General features: G+C 37.7%; 1 protein-coding gene across 1 annotated transcript in view; it reads right to left on the bottom strand.

The window, feature by feature from the left end:
* The window catches only part of ADGB (androglobin), a 185,955-nt gene extending 168,558 nt beyond the window's left edge, over positions 1 to 17,397 (bottom strand). Inside the window, exon 1 of the mRNA XM_052645937.1 lies at positions 17,324 to 17,397. Within this exon, the coding sequence (XP_052501897.1) occupies positions 17,324 to 17,397 (74 nt within the window). The remainder of the gene's footprint in view (positions 1 to 17,323) is intronic.
* Between the last annotated feature and the right edge of the window lie 427 nt (positions 17,398 to 17,824).

Here is a 17,824-nt window from a genome sequence, read left to right as displayed (position 1 = left end):
TTTATTTTGGAAAAAAAGCTGAATTCATCCTGCAAATGTCAGGAGACCAGAAATGAGCAAGTGGCTAGAGTGGGCTTCCCTGGTGGCTCAGTGGTAAAGAACATGTCTGCCAATGCAGAAGACATGGGTTCGATCCTTGGGTCAGGAAGATCCCCTGGAGGAGGAAATGACAACCCACTCCAGTATTCTTGCCTAGAGAATCCCATGGACAGAGGCACATGCTGGGCGACAGCCCACAGGGTTACAAAGAATCAGACACGACTGAGCAACTGAGCATGCAGGCACAAGCGGCTAGAGTATTCATGAGCTCCTAGCTTTGAACTAAGTCTGGAATAACTCCCCTACGGTTTATGGTGTAAGAGGCAATACATCAATTTCCTGTGATTCCACAAGGAAATAGGCTGGCCAAAAAGGAAAAAAATGGGGATGGAGTGGCCCTCTACCTCTATGGATGGAGTACTAGGAATAGCACTTCATGCATGGGAGAAAAGTCTCCCTATGTTAAGACTTGACTGGAAGCAAGGGTACTGTAAAAATGTTCCCACTGATCAGAAAAGAGAAATATTCTTCAGGGAATTCAGAAAAGCAGCTACTTGCCAATTGATGGAAAGTAGTTTAATAATATAGCAACTATCCTGTCCTTTTCACTAGAGCATCCCTGCAGAATGTTAGAATGGGTAGGAAGAGACTCATCCTAAAAACCATCCAAACCTAATGGCAGAAAATAGCATGCATGAGCTTAAAATATCTACAAAATATGAACATTACAAAGCAAAAAATAAATAAATAAATAAAGAAGGAAACTTAAAACTAAAAGGACAGTCAGGAAATCACACTCAAAGAAAGATAAATACTGTAACAGATTTAAAAGATATTTATAATGAATATATTTAGAGTTACCAAAGAGATAAAGGAAGAAATGTTTCTGCTTTACAGTGAGAACAAGAAGATACTGAACAAGCAAACAAAAAATAAGACCAATATAAAAAATAGACATTGGAAAATTTTAGTAATTAAAACTTCAGATATTGAAAGAGTAGACTAAATTAGGCTGAAGAGGACTAATGATTTAGAAGGTATAATTTAAAAAAAATCAATTCTTGCATAGATAGATAAAGAGAAAATGTGAAATGACAAGTAGATCATTCTCAGAAGGATGAAATGGTTAAAATGGTGGGGGCTGGGGGGGTGTTTGGGAGAAATATTTTATGATATGACTACTGAAAAATGCTCCGAATTGAGAAAGACATGTCTTCAGATTGGAAAAAGCACATCAACCAGTAACAAAGCACAAGTGAGAGGTCAGGAGATGGGATTCTGAATCCAGGTTTATCAGCTGGAAATTATAGGCCAATACTGAAAATGAGAATCGGAAGAATTGAGCAGTTACCTAAAAATAAAGTACAATCGAATTGACAGCCAAGAGCAGACAAGATAAAGCGGTGAAGTGATGTCTTCTAAGCTGAGGTAAAATAACTGTCAACCTTGGAACTGAGACCCAATTCAGCTCTTAGTCAAAAGTGAGAGAGAAACATTTATTTTAAATTAGATGAAAACATTTTTAAAATGTGAATTTACCATAACAGATTCTTGTCCCCCCCCACCCCCCCCCCAAAAAAAACAATGAAGGATTTATCTTCAGGAAAGTAGGCTCGAATCTAGAACTAAAGTGTGGAACACAAGTCTACAATGGTAAATAAATGAATCACTGTTACATTTTGGTAAAATTCTACAAAGTTATTTCCTGTGAACAAATAATGATAATAACAACTTCATGCTTTTGAAAGTATCCAAAATAAAAGAGACGGGAAAGGGAGAGAATTCTGACAGACACCAGTGGGCCTGAATGTTCTTTAGGAATAATACTAACTGTGGACTTTGTAGGAAAATACTTAAAAATGAATGTATTTTAAAAGATTAAGGATTGTTGGGATTTCCCCGGAGGTCCAGTGGTTAGGACTCTGCCTTTCCCTGGTAGGGGAATTAAAATTCTACATGCCATGCAGTGTGGCGGGGGGGGGGAACAAATTGAGTAATGTCTTAGTCAATTTGGGCTGCTATAACATCATACCATAGAATCAGTGGTTTATAAACAATATAAATATATTTTTCACAGTTCTGGAGTCTAGAAGTCTGACATCAAGGTGCTAGCATGGTCAAGTTTTGATGAGAGCCTTCTTGTGTTTTACAGATGACTGACTTTTCATTGTGTCCTCATACGGAGCAAAGAGGTAGATAACTCTCTGGCCTCTTCTTATAAGGGCACTAATCCCAAGCATGAGAGCTTCACACTTATGACCTTATTACTGCCCAAAGCCTCACCTCCAAATAGCATCACACTGGGATGAGGGTTCCAACAAATGAATTTTGGGGTACACAGACATTCAGTCTATTGCAGGGATATTTCAAGGAATAAAATATAAAACTTCCAAACTAAGAAGAGAACAGAAGGAGTAGATCTGACATTAGGGAACAACTCACTATGCTTTGGGCAGAAGGGAAATAGGGAATACAGAATTTTAAAAACTAAGATCAAATGAACAAATATGACTGGAGACTAAAACATTTTAGAAAAGTCACTATTTGAGGATGAGAAAGGAATCTCAGACAACAGTTTGCTTATTTTGTTAAAAATAAATGTGAGTTATCACATTTATTGAACACCTGCTATATGACAAGCACTAAATGATGGGGTTACAGACATGTAAATATATATCTATGTTCTTGAGTTTATTTTGTAAGGCAAGCAGGTAAACAGTAAATTTCAGAATAATGTGGTATGTGCAGAGATGGAAGTATTCACAGGTGGTAAAAAACATGCCCAATATGAGGCAATTAGGAGAAACTTCCTGCAATAAATAGCATCTAAACTGTCTTGAAAGATAACTACAAATTTTCCAGATTGAAAAAGGAGAAAGGACATCACTGTGAAAGGAAAACAGCATACAAGACAGAGGCAAGAAATAGCAGTGTGGGTTTAGAGAATTACGAACTCTTGAGTATCTGCATGAGCATGTAGCGCAAGGCGACGGGAAATCAGGTGGGAGAGAAACACAAGGTAAGCAGGCTGCCTCCATTAAGGATTTTGTTGAGGCACTTGAACCTTAGTTTTTAGTTTTTGGCGAGTTGGCCCACTATACCAAGAAAATGCTTTATTTTAGAGACATATTATTTAGCATTTACTCAGACCAGTGTATAGGACAGGAAGTTTAAGGAAGACTGAAGTTGCAATACAACTCAAAAGTGAGCACAATACAATTATGAACGTCTTTTTTTGAGATAATCTCCATAATATCTGGAAGTTGCATTCTTTCAATTAAAACTTCTGTATCGTGATGTCTCCATTACATCAAAAACCAATTTTAAAAAATATAATATCTTTGTGATCCAATGGACTATAGTGCACCAGGCTCCTCTGTCCATGGAATTTTCCAAGCAAGAATACTGGAGTGGGTTGCGATTTCCTCCTCCAGGGAACTTCGTGACCGAAGGATTGAACTCATGTCTCTTGAGTCTCCTGCATTTACAGGCAGATTCTTTGCCACTGTGCCCCTAGGAAGCAATATACACTGGTAATTATAGTCAACTTGGAATATTGTTTTAAAGTAAAGAATTCTATTCACATTTACAATATATTATTTGTGGATACATCTCTATCAGTTCAGTTCAGTCGCTCAGTCGTGTCCGACTCTTTGTAACCCAATGAACCATAGCATGCCCAGCCTCCCAGTCCATCACCAACTCCTGGAGTCCACTCAAACCCATGTCCATTGAGTCGGTGATGCCATCCAACCATCTCATCCTCTGTCATCCCCTTCTCCTCCTGCCCTCAATCTTTCCCAGCATCAGGGTCTTTTCAAATGAATCAGCTCTTCGCATCAGGTGGCCAGAGTGTCAGCTTCAACATCAGTCCTTCCAATGAACACCCAGGACTGATCTCCTTCAGGATGCACTGGTTGGATCTTCTTGCAGTCCAAGGAACCCTCAAGAGTCTTCTCCAACACCACAGTTCAAAAGCATCATTTCTTCTGTGCTCAGCTTTCTTTATGGTCCAACTCTAACTCCATACATGACTACTAGAAAAACCATAGCCTTGACTAGACGGAACTTTGTTGACAAAGTAATGTCTCTGGTTTTTAACATGCTATCTAGGTTGGTGATAACTTTCCTTCCAAGGAGTAAGCATCTTTTAATTTCATGGCAATTACTGCAATCACCATCTGCAGTGATTTTGGAGCCCCCCAAAATAAAGTCATCCATTGTTTCCACTGTTGCCCCATCTATTTGTCACAAAGTGATGGGACTGGATGTCATGATCTTAGTTTTCTGAATGTTGAGCTTTAAGCCAACTTTTTCACTCTCCTCTTTCACTTTCATCAAGAGGCTCTTTAGCTCCTCTTCACTTTCTGCCATAAGGGTGGTGTCATCTGCATATCTGAGGTTATTGATATTTCTCCTGGCAAACTTGATTCCAGCTTATGTTTCTTCCAGCCCAGTGTTTCTCATGATGTACTCTGCATATAAGTTAAATAAGCAGGGTGACAATATACAGCCTTGACATACTCCTTTTCCTATTTGGAACCAGTCTGTTGTTCCATGTCCAGTTCTAACTGTTGCTTCCTGACCTGCATATAGGTTTCTCAAGAGGCAGGTCAGGTGGTCTTGTATTCCCATCTCTTTCAGAATTTTCCACAGTTTATTGTGATCCACACAGTCAAAGGCTTTGGCATAGTCAATAAAGCAGAAATAGATGTTTTTCTTGAACTCTCTTGCTTTTTCGATGATCCAGCGGATGTTGGCAATTTGATCTCTGGTTCCTCTGCCTTTTCTATAACCAGCTTGAACATCTGGAAATTCACAGTTCACGTATTGCTGAAGCCTGGCTTGAAGAATTTAGGGCATTATTTTACTAGTGTATGAAATGAGTGCAATTGTGTGGTAGTTTGAACATTTTTGGCATTGCCTTTCTTAGGGATTGGAATGAAAACTGACATTTTCCAGTCTGTGGCCACTGCTGAGTTTTCCAAATTTGCTGGCATATTGAGTACAGCACTTTCACAGCATCATCTTTCAGGATTTGAAATAGCTCAATTGAAATTCCATCACCTCCACTAGCTTTGTTCATAGTGATGCTTTCTAAGGCCCACTTGACTTCACATTCCAGGATGTCTGGATCTAGGTGAGTGATCACACCATCATGATTATCTGAGTCGTGAAGATCTTTTTTGTATAGTTCTTCTGTGTATTCTTGCCACCTCTTCTTAATATTTTCTGCTTCTGTTAGGTCCATACCATTTCTGTCCTTTATTGAGCCCATCTTTGCATGAAGTGTTCCCTTGGTATCTCTAATTTTCTTGAAGAGATCTCTAGTCTTTCCCATTCTATTGCTTTCCTCTATTTCTTTGCATCTCTATAAATATTGTTTTAAAACTTCTCATCTTAATAGTTAAAAATAAAATGTAGAATTTAAGTAATAAACCTGAGATATATGTCCACTTTAGTTGGAGTAACAGACTTAAAGTTTGCAATATTATTTATTGCATTAAATGTAAATAGTCTAGATACCAAAATTAAAAGGGACAGATTATAAGATTAGATATAAATCAAGATCCTACTATATTTATAAGAAACACTTCATATATATATAAACAAATAATAAAGGGATGGATGAACATGTTCACATTAATAAAAACAAATGCTTTAAAAAGATTTCAGAACAGAGAATATTATCAGGGATTGAAAATTTTAATTTCATAATGATAGAAAAAGAAAATTCATTGAGATGATGTAATAAACCTAAACTTTTGTTAATACATGAATCAAAATCAGATAGACCTATAAGAATCAAAAGATAGATTCATATAGTGGAAATTAGAACTATCATTCATAATATCTGATAGAACAAGCTGATCAAAAATCAGTAGGGCTGTAAAAGATATAGGATATAGAATGCTATCAACTGAAATTGCCTTAATTGACATTTATAGAACACTTCATCACAACAGACACATATTCTTTTCAAGAAAATATCATTTGTCAAATCAGACCATAACCTGAGACATCAAACAATTCTCAATAAATTTGAAAGAATTCAAGTCATACAAAGTATGTTCTTTGGCCAATGGAAATTAAAAACCTGGAAACTTTGAAGATATTTGGAATGTAGATAAAATGTTTGTGATTAAGCAATGTGTTGGAGAAGAAACCAAAAAGGTAGTTATGAAATATCTGGATTGAATAAAAATGAAAATATAACACATTCAAATGTACAGGATGCCACTAAAGCAATAGGGGAAATTTATAGTACAAAATATCTACGTTAGAGAAGAGCCAAATCTTGGAACAAAGTACTATTTCCACCTTAAGAAATGGGGAAGAAGTAGGCAAGTTAAATCTAAAATAAATTAACAAAAAAACATGAGAGCAGGTTAATAGAATTAAAAAACAACAAAATGATCAAGAAAAATCAGCAAATCAAAAAGCTAATTTTTTGATTGATTAAACTCTAGTCAGATTAATCAGGAATATAAGAAAGAAGATACAAACTACCAATCAGAAATGGAAAAAAGGACATTACTACCAACCCACAGACATTTAAAAGATAATAAGGAAATATTACAAACAACTTTATGTCCATATGTTTGATAACTTAGACGAAATGGATCAGTTTCCTGAAGAATACAAACTAAGAACACTCTGTAAAAAGAGATAGATTGGATTGGAGATGTTGAATATCCCTGTATATATTTATTAACAAAGTGAATTTAGCATTAAACATGTTCCCACAAAGAAAACTCCAAACCCAAATGGCTTCACTGGTGAAGTCTATGAAATATTTAAGAAAGACATAATATTAATTTTGTACTAATTGTTGCCAATAACATGAATGAATATCAGAATAATTATGATGAGTGAAAGAAGCCATACAAAAGCCATATAAAAGGAGCTTTATAATTCCATTTATATAAAATGCCAGAAAATGCAAACTAATTGACACTGACAGAAAATAGGACAGTGATTGCCTGGGGACTGAGGATAGGGAAGGACAGAAGGAAGGAATCACCAAGAGATCAAGGAAAGCTTTTCAAATCATAGATCTGTTCATTATCTTGACTGTGTTGATGCTTTCGTATGTGTGGATGTACGTCCACATTTAGCAGAATGCATTCTTTAAATATGTATGTTAAATACAGTGCAATTTATTGGATGTCAAAGTTATATCAATAAATCTGTTTTTTAAACAGAAATAAAAAGAAAAGCCTGGGAATTTTAAGAGGTAAATTTAGCAAAATCCAAACATCACTTTGTAATAGCAATATTACCTGTTATTATAGTCATAACATATAGTTAAATTAAATCTTGATTCTGTGATATATTTGACTGCCAAGTCATATGCAACAAAATATATTTTGTCTACATATTCTGTCTTTCATGTATACTGTTCCTGGCAAATTAAACCTTATATAATTTGGAGTTGGGGAAAAAGTCAAAACTGTCCTTATATGTAATAGAAATAGTTCATACTTGCATTAATATATATTTGATAATCTGGTTATTAATAAAATGCCAACAAAACAACTTTTTAAAACTTAGAAGCACTTGTTAATCACCTACCTAGCAAAGATGACAAAATGATTAAAAAATTCCTAGGTCACTTAACAAGATTATTTAATATAATGAAACATGTATTAATACATGAGTTGAAAACCAAAGAAAACTTTAGCTGACACAAAATCATTAAAGACTTCTAAGACAAAAAGTTTGAAAATAAGCAGTATCTTATTTACATGCAAGCGGATACATTCTCCTATATATGTTTTATTTAGATTACTTCCACTGTAAGGATGTTAAAAGTTCAATAATGTGTGAGTCTGGAATTTTGCTATTATTTTCTTCGAGCATGCTGTTCAAGGTAAAGACATGATTTGATTCATACTGGGAGGTAGTTTATTTATGCAATGTGCAATCAGCATGCCTTATTAAGTAGGATCAGGTAATACCCTGAAGAAATCAGAATATGAATAGAATACACAATTGACTTAATTTGCATTAGGGGCATTCTGAGCCATATTCTTCAGAAATATTAAATACATGAAGAAATAAATTACAACCTCTAAAAAATTTTTAAATTAAAAATAGTTAAAGCCAGATTTTTATGTCATCTTTAACTCACTTGATTTGATGAAAATTATTTAATTGGACATTTAACCTTAAAACTTTAACATTTATCTATTTTTTAATTCACTGTATTTGTGTATATATGAAAATAAATAGATGAGGGAAATTGAGATACAAACTTTCAATTACAAAATACATGAGTCAAAGGTAAGAAATGTATAGTGTAAGAAATATAGTCAATAATTATGTAACAATAATATCTCTGTATGGTGACAGCAATTAGACTTATCATGGTGATCATTTTGAAATATATAGAAATAGCAAGTCACTACTTTGTATACCAGGACCTAATGGGGGTATTGCAGGTCAATTATACTTCAAAATCAAAGAAACAAACAAAACTCATAGAAAAAAAGGTCAGATTTGTAGCTACCATAAATGGGAGTAGAGAGATAGAATTGGATGAAGGTAGCCTAAAGTTATAAACTTCCAGTCATAAACGAATACTAAGGATATAAATTTCAACATGATAAATATTCTTAATGCTGCTGTACATCATATACATGAAAGTTGTTAAAAGAATAAATCCTAAGAGTTCTTATCACAAGAAGAATTTTTTTTCTATTTCTTTACTGTTGTGTCTACATGAGATGACAGATGTTCACCAAACTTATTGTGGTAATTATTTCATGATGCATGTAAGTAAAATCATCACAAAATGAATTCTGAGCCAAGGTAGAGAAGCAATTTGAAGGGAAACTCAAAATAATATGGAAACCAACTAGACATGATGGGCAACGGTGGGTGAAGATCAAAGATGACTACTCCTGAAACTCAAGGTCACACAGAGGATGGTAATAAGATTCTCTAAAATGAACAGGGGAAATCTACACATTTGGGAGAGATAAAGATGACCTCCATCTTGGACATATTTAACGTGGAGCAAGAGAGTACATTCAAGTGGATTTGTCCCCTTGAACTTGAGCTCAATTACATGATAAGAACCACAGGTGTTAATTCAGTCATCGTTAATCATCATCGTTTTAGATGATCAAAAGGGATAAAGGAGAAGAGAGTGAAATAAGACCATAGGAGAATGACTTAATCTGGGGGCGGGGGGTGGTGTGGAAGAAAGAAAACAGCAGGTCAGAGAGAAAGGAGAACTCTGGGAAGGGGTAAGAGAGGGTAGATTTAGGTGGAGGGACAGATGTTCCTATGAGCCCTCTTAAGAGATGGGGAGAAACAAAGGGAGAGAGAGAATCGGAGGGGGCTGTTTCTGCTGTTTTGATCCCAGTGTACACAGGATCCCGAGCTTCTGCCGCTTCCCAGTATCTAACATGGTTGAGCAGCAAAGCTGATATTTTAAAGAGAAAAGACAAAACATGGTATGAAAATACATGAAATAATGTCCTTAATGACTTTAGCCAAAATCCATGAGAGAAACAACAGGTTCATAGTACCCATGGCCTAGTACATGCACAGACTCCAGTGAGCCTTGTTTTATTCCTTCCCTTTTAAACAACTCCAATTATTTTCTTCCTGAACTCATTCTTTGTCTGTGGTGCAAAGCAATCCAAAATCCCTTCTAGACTTTGACCCAGGGTGGAGTGAACATGTGCTGTGTCCTAAATTTATAGTTAATTCATTACAACTGTGAGCAGTTTGTACAGTACAGCCTTCACCTTCGACTGTGACCTCACCTGGTTAAACTCTCACTGTGTTTCTGGCTCAGACCTGGGGCAAAAGCAGGCAAAACAGAACATAATCCTTCCTGCTTCCTCTCCTTTTGCCTGTGTATCCACAAGGTTTGGTGAACTGTAGTAATCTTTTACATTAATTTGTAACTAAATTAGACACACGTTCCTCCTGAACTCAAGACTGAGTGGTAAAGAAATGGGAACAGAAAGGGCACATTAACTGAAGCAAAATATGTAATTTTGATATTCATCAGGTCAGAAGAATGAAATAAAAACAATCACAAAATATTTGGACTACGGTATTCATTCGGCATCAGAAAAAAAGTATGATTATATATATATTCACTTCCTATAAAAAGCTTACTTTTAATATGTACCGTATGTTAATTAAGCCATACAAATCAGCATAGCTATAACCCTAAACCCTCGAATTAACTAGCTTGAACCTACCTTAGGGAAGAATATAACAAAATTTCAAAGCACCTAGTTGAATACTTCTGACAACATATACATGTCTTATTTGCAAAGAGTCAAAGAGAGAAAGATTAGTAATATTTCTACCCAATATTTCATACTATATAAATTATATGAAATTACACAAATTATATAAAAGTTATATTTCTGATGTCTTAGATACAGATTTTAGTCATTTTTATCTCACATTAATAGTTTATAGATTATTTAATTCCTTAATTTCAATAATCTTTTACCTGTAAATGTCAAAATAATAGTAAAGCCAACTAAAATATTTTTCAATAACCACTTTTGATTGAGGTAATATTACTTTGCTCATTTAGAAACACTAGCGACAGTGTTGTAAGTTTCAAAGTACAAATTTGATCTTGTTTTTAGGTAACCCTGAGGTACAAATTCCATGAGTTTGTACATTTAAAATCTTTTTAATCCAACGTCTTCTACTCCTCTAATAATGGTATAAACTGAGAAGGAACAATTTCTCCTCCAAAGCTAAACAAAATAAAAACTGATTGATTAAAAAAAAAAAAAAGGCCAGAAATGATTGTTCACCCATGTCAAGTTTCAACAAATTATTCAACAAATGCTCAGATTAATATTATTCAAAGGAGAACTAGTGGCAGATCCCACTAAAACTAACAGGGTATTCCTATCCTCATTGAGCAGGGCTTTTTAGCTGAGATGCTTATATCTTAAAAATATACAACAGATATGTATATAGTACCCTAATCTGTGCCGAGGGAGTGTTGCCCTGTGTCCCTGGGATAACTGACAGGGCCTCTTCCCTCTGGGTCTCAGAGCCTCTGATTTTGAGTCAGAGGCTTTATGGCCAAGCTGCCACAGCAGATTTCTAGTTTAACTAAAAGTTCACTCACGAGTGCTGTGCTGTGCTTAGTCACACAGTCATGTCTGACTCTTTGCAACCCCATGGACTGCAGCTCATCAGGCTCCTCTGTCCATGGGGATTCTCCAGGCAAGAATACTGGAGTAAGTTGCCATGCCCTCCTCCAGGGAATCTTCCCAATTGAGGAATCGAACCTACGTCTCACTTATTGCAGGCAGATATTTTACCATCTGAGCCACCAGGGAAGCCCCCTGTCACCAAAGGTCACCTTTTAAATTGCGAGTCCTTAAAACTAGCTGGTGAGGTCCTCAGAGGTGACCTGGGAACCATAAAACTCACTGTGAATCTTGAGCTGTTTTCTTATCTGCTTCTCTTCCATATCTGCCCTTTTCTGTGGAGCTATAGGACCAGACCTAGAGTTATAAAAACCATCTCTCTCTCTCTCTAGTTCTCGCACACACATTTTTTTTTTCTTTTTGATTTCTGGTGGTAGAAGAATAGGTTATCTATTGTCTATCAACCACTATTGCATGGTTTAATTTAAGCAGCTCTTTCTTGGACTTGGTATAACCAATAATTCACTTAATTTAATCCTCAGTAAAATATGTATTCTATTTTATGTTGCTTTCATGGTATTAATCATAATTCCACTCTTGTAATAGTCTTGTTTTCAATGTTTTCCAGGCAAGAATACTGGAGTGGGTTGCCATTTCCGATCCCCTGGAGAAGAAAATGGCAACCCACTCCAGTATTCTTGTCTGGAAAATTTCATGGACGGAGGAGCCTGGTAGGCTACAGTCCATGGGGTCGCAAAGAGTCAGACATGACTGAGCAACTTCACTTTCGCTTTCACTTTCATGGTATTAATCATAATTCCACTCTTGTAATAGTCTTGTTTTCAATGTTTTGTATAAACACATATGTTGATCTTTTTTTGAGAATTCTATGAAATTTAAATGCACACTTCTGTAAGTATAGAAAAATTTGAGCTTTTGAAACATATTTCACCCTGTTTTGAAAAGAGGTCTAACTATATTCAATACCCTATGATAAACCATAATGAAAAAGAATGTGTATATATATGTGTGTATATATATATAAAACTGAATCACTTTGCTGTACAGCAAAAATTAATGCAGCATTGTAAATCAACTATACTACAATAAAATACATTTTTTTTTAAAAAAGGAGTCTAATGATATATCATCATCTGTAAGAATCTGGAAGGTTGCGTAATTCTTGTTACTTCAACAAATTTTGTTGGCTTGATCTTGGTTTTGGTGTTCTATTGGAAGTGGAACAAAATTATGGAAGTGTAAACATCAAGTTGTATCCCTATCTCAAACTTCTCGTTAAAGTTCTAAATATATTAACATTTCAAGTGTAAGCATTAACACTTCTAATAACTTTTAATACTTGAATTGCATGGCTTCTTCTCCTTCTTTTCAGTTGTCTGTCATGTACACCCAGACTTATATTCAGTACTTCTAAGAAGATCAAATGTTTGGCTTCTGTCACTACAAATCCTTCCAGTGGCATCTAAGCAATGAAAGTAACTTTGCAGGGCATACTAGTTTTCATACTAAGCTTCCCAGGTGGTTCTATTAGTAAAGAATCTCCCTGCCAATGCAGGATACATAAAAGATGTTGATTTGATCTCTGGGTCAAGAAGATCCCCTGGAGGTGGAAATGGCAACCCACTCCAATATTCTTGCTATAAAATCTCATGGACAGAGGAACCTGGTGGGCTACTGTCCATAGGGTCCCAAAGAGTTGGACACAACTGTAGTGACTTAACACATCACTAGTTTTCAAATTGATTAATTTAAGTTGGTTTGTAATTTCAAACTGTTATTAGGTACTAATAATGAAAGACATGGAAACCACTCCAGTGTTCTTGTCTGGGAAATCCCATGGAGAGAGGAGCCCGGTGGGCTACAGTGCATGTAATCGCAAAGAGGTGGATATGACTGAAGTAAATTATCATGCAAGCACACAGAGTTTTAAAAAATCTGAAAGAATCATAGAAGTTTGGAGTTAGAGAAGAAAAAAGAGCAGGGAGGACAGGGGATGTTGAAATGGTAGCAATTTCAAGTAGATGGCCCTTCACGTAAAGGAGAAAAACTTGAATACTGGAAGAGAAAAATGACACATCCAATGTCAGAAAAAAATGGTCCAAAGGTGAGTCTTATATCAGAGATTTTATTCTTGCTGATACAAAGAAAAGGGGAGTACATAAAATAGAAATAAGTTAATCTAATGTAAAAACTGACAGCTTAGTTACCTGGCATACTTATTCTTGGTGATTCAAAGTCATATTTAATGAATTTGGTGACAACTGGACATACAATGTTCTGCTTTTACAGTTGAAACTTTTCAGTTTTTGAATTTTGCCAACAGTAAACCAGATCAGAAAGGGAGGGAGAATTGGGGTTCAATCAAATTTAAAAGGAATGAAACCAAGCTAGGTAACTGAACTATGAGCTCATTAATAAACAAATGGCAAATGGTTATTATGCGCTAGCCACTCAGCTAGGCAAAAGCCAGACATGGTCCTGTCCCCAGTTTAACACATAATTTTAGAGAATACAAGAAATTTGTTACAGATGGCAGCTGTAGGACAATAAGGTTTAATGGGACAGCCATTTTCAAAGCTCTGAATACACCTTCTCTCACTTTTGTGCTCGGGACCATGTCAGAGTTAGTTGCATTTATTGGATGTATAACCATATGGTGTGGTGAAATAATAGCATATAAAAACTTACACTGTCACCAGTATATTTCAAGTGACAATTACATTGGAGCCTTGCTAGACTTTGATCCCTGGGCTCCATACTCCTGTGTGCTTAGTCGTTCGGTTGTGTCTGACTCTTTGTGACCCCATGGACTACAGCCTGCCAGGGTCCTCTGTCCATGGGGATTCTCTAAGCAAGAATACTGGAGTGTGTTGCCTCTTCCAGGGGATCTTCCCAACCCAGGTCTCTAGCATTGCAGGCAGATTCTTTACCAATGGAGCCACCAGGAAAGTCCATGCTAGGTGACACCTAAATCTATGACTTGTCTTGATGTCTATCATTAGTTCTTCAGTAAAACTTAGAGGATAACCATGATTTACAATGGACTTCACATCCTATTATACAATGTTATAGCAAAATCTAATGATTTAATGTTTAACACATGATAGCTAGTTTCTAGCAACGCCTAGATATTGTATAACTATTTGCCCTTACCTTTATTTTCATAAATATATATATATATATTTATGAACTTTTATTGCTATAATTCAATTCAGATATATTCAGGAAAAAATAAGCATCATCTAAAAAAGAAATGGGATGCCCCAGTAAGGAAAGAGTTAACAGGTTATCTGCAGGGACCTTATCTCTATCACGTGATAGAATCACCACAAAACAAGGCCAGGTACTGTGTTTTATGATATCTGGTTTGAACAGTTTTTTTGTTTTTGTTTTTTTTTTAAATGGGAGTTAACAATCTCATCTCTTTTAGCATATAAACTCTCTAAAATCAAAGCTCCTTAAGAGCTGTGAGACTTTAATGTGCATTACTCCTTGGAAGAAAAGTTATGACCAACCTAGATAGCATATTCAAAAGCAGAGACATTACTCTGCCGACTAAGGTCCGTCTAGTCAAGGCTATGGTTTTTCCAGTAGTCCTGTATGGATGTGAGAGTTGGACTGTGAAGAAGGCTGAGCACCGAAGAATTGATGCTTTTGAACTGTGGTGTTGGAGAAGACTCTTGAGAGTCCCTTGGACTGCAAGGAGATCCAACCAGTCCATTCTGAAGGAGATCAGCCCTGGGATTTCTTTGGAAGGAATGATGCTGAAGCTGAAACTCCAGTACTTTGGCCACCTCATTTGAAGAGTTGACTCATTGGAAAAGACTTTGATGCTGGGAAGGATTGGGGGCAGGAGAAGAAGGGGACGACCGAGGATGAGATGGCTGGATGGCATCACTGACTCGATGTACATGAGTCTGAGTGAACTCCGGGAGTTGGTGATGGACAGGGAGGCCTGGCGTGCTGCAATTCATGGGGTCAAGGAGTCGGACACGACTGAGTGACTGAACTGAACAGAACTGAACTGAATTTTAATCATCACTAAGTTTGCTTTCTTTTTTTGGTGTATTCAAAAACTCATTTGCAATCCTGTTATTGTTTCTTATTTAATCACTGCCATTTACTCATTCATTAAATATTTTTGAGTGCCTACTATATATGACCCAAACATCAGTCTAGGTACTTAGGATTCAATAGTGTTTAAAACAGAAGAGAAATTATTGCCTTCAGGGAACTTCTATTTTTATTAGGATGACATATGAATAACCATAATTTTAAAGCAAAATATATAGCATGCTAATTAGAAAAACAATTAATGACAAAATAAAGCACAAAGGAAAAACAGGGAGTTCTTGGTTTTGTCAGAAAAGTGGGGATTGCAACTTTACAGCTGGCCAAAGAAGCTAACATGAACAAATGGCACTGAGCTAGATATCTAAAAGACGTGAGGGAGAAAGCCATAAGCAAATGGCTTTCTAGAAGAGGAAATAGCCAGAGCAAAGGCCCTGGGGTACATATTCCAGGATGTGAAAAGGACAGGATGTGAACAAGGGGGAAGTAAAGTCAGAAATGAACAGGGCAAAAGGGAAAAGACCCTGATTCTATATATAACAGTGTAGGACTGTCCTACACTGGTTATGTATCATGAGAGCAATTCTGTTAAAAATGACTTATGTATGTCAAATAATGACTGAAATTTAAGTTACTAATAAAATGAATGGATTATCTGCCAGGAAGCTGGAAGCCTGCTTATGAGAGAGAACAGAACTAGGAACTAGAGGATCTCAGACATGGGAATGAACGTGGGAGAGGAGTTCAGGGAGAGGAAGAGTTTAAAGAGAAGGCATCGGTGAACAGAAGTGCAACGCGGGATTCTTCAGGTGAAGACAGAGATGAAGAACTGCTGCTGCTGCTAAGTCACTTCAGTCGTGTCCAACTCTATGCGACCCCATAGATGGCAGCCCATCCATGGGACTCTCCAGGCAAGAAGACTGGAGTGGGCTGCCATTTCCTTTTCCAATGCATGCATCCATGCTAAGTCGCTTCAGTCGTGTCTAACTCTGTGCGACCCCATAGACGGCAGCCCACCTGGCTCCTCTGTCCATGGGACTCTCCAGGCAAGAAGACTGGCGTGGGCTGCCATTTCCTTCTCCAGTGTGTGCATGCATGCATGCTAAGTCACTTCAGTCATGTCTGACTGTGCGACCCCATGGACAGCAGCCCACCTGGCTCCTCTGTCCAGGGGATTCTCCAGGCAAGAATACTGGAGTGGGTTGCCATTTCCTTCTCTGAGATGCAGAACTAGGCATCCAAAATCTAAGAGTCCAAGTAAAAATAATCTACAGCCCACCTCTCACAGGCACAGTGGGGAAAACGTGAATGATCCCCCTGAAGTAAGTTTAGCAGCTGGCGCTCTCATAAATAGTGTAAGTTCAAAGGCGGGGGTAGGGGGAAGGGGGGGACCAGAGCAGGGGAAAACATAATAAGGAGGTACATACACAGCAAAAACCACCCCAGATCAGAGAGGGATCATTTAGATTTCATGAGCTAGGGTCTGTATACTTTATCGGAGTAAACGTTAGTAACCTGAATTAAATATTTACATAGTTTTAACTTTTGAAAACCATTTCATGTCTGATAGAATCTGACTAAAGCTCTTCAGTTGTTAGATGAGGCAAGTACGAACTAAGGATTCATCAGTGAGGTGAAAGGTCTCTCTGCTGAGACTGGGCCCATGCAGATGTGGTCCTAACCTTGAGCCTCGCCTCTCTGGTCAGGAAGCCGCAGCCCTTCCAAGTGCCTGGGTGGAGCCTGAAGGAGAGGAGCGGCAGGAAAGGGTGGGAGGTTCGTGGACTGGAGCAGGAAGTGCAGCCACCCCGCTAAGCAGCTGAAATAGGGAAATCAGGGGCTCTGAAAGTGGATCCAGGCAGGCATGGACGAAGAATGAGGGCAAGAGTCTCCCAGATCCGGGTTCTTGCAGACGGTAAAGAAGATGGAGGAGGCCATCTAAACTCCTGCCTTGGCAGAGTTTGCTACAGGGAAGCAGAATCGGGACAAGGGGAAAGGACAAAAGATCAAGCCCGCGGTGGAATGGCCAGACAGAGTTCCCTTACTCTTTAGATTTATCCGATCCGTGCGCCGAGTTGATACGATGCACTTCTTTCTTCTTGGCTTGTTTGGTGGTCATGGCAGAGGTAGCCCCAGGCAGGAGCTGAGCTCTGAGCTCTGAGCCGCCTCTGTGGCCCTGGCTACGCGTCTGCCGTTGCTAGGAGACGGCCAGTGCGCGTCCGGAAGCCGCGGTGCAGGTGCTGGTCAGGTTTTAGCTGGGGCGGCCCTAGCGAAGGTAGCTCTGAGGTTGCAAAGGGACGGCGAGTGCCTAATAGCTCAGGTCTTCCCAGCGCGGTGGAAATCTAGGGGTTGGGTGCCCGGAGGAAGCCGGCCCGGGCGTGGATCTGACCGTAAGATTGATAGATTCTGATAAACTGGAGTTTTTCTATCAGGCTGACTCTGCCAGGCTTTGCTCTTCGGAAGCATATACCTCGATTAACTCTTTTGGATTTGAAGACATATACTATAAAAGTCTTCCAGGTGGCGCTAGTGATAAAGAACCGGTC

Source organism: Budorcas taxicolor, chromosome 9 (assembly GCF_023091745.1).
Source record: "Budorcas taxicolor isolate Tak-1 chromosome 9, Takin1.1, whole genome shotgun sequence".
Classification (NCBI taxonomy): domain Eukaryota; kingdom Metazoa; phylum Chordata; class Mammalia; order Artiodactyla; family Bovidae; genus Budorcas; species Budorcas taxicolor.
The sequence above is the reverse complement of the archived record's forward strand: the minus strand, read 5'-3'. Positions and strand labels throughout refer to the sequence as shown.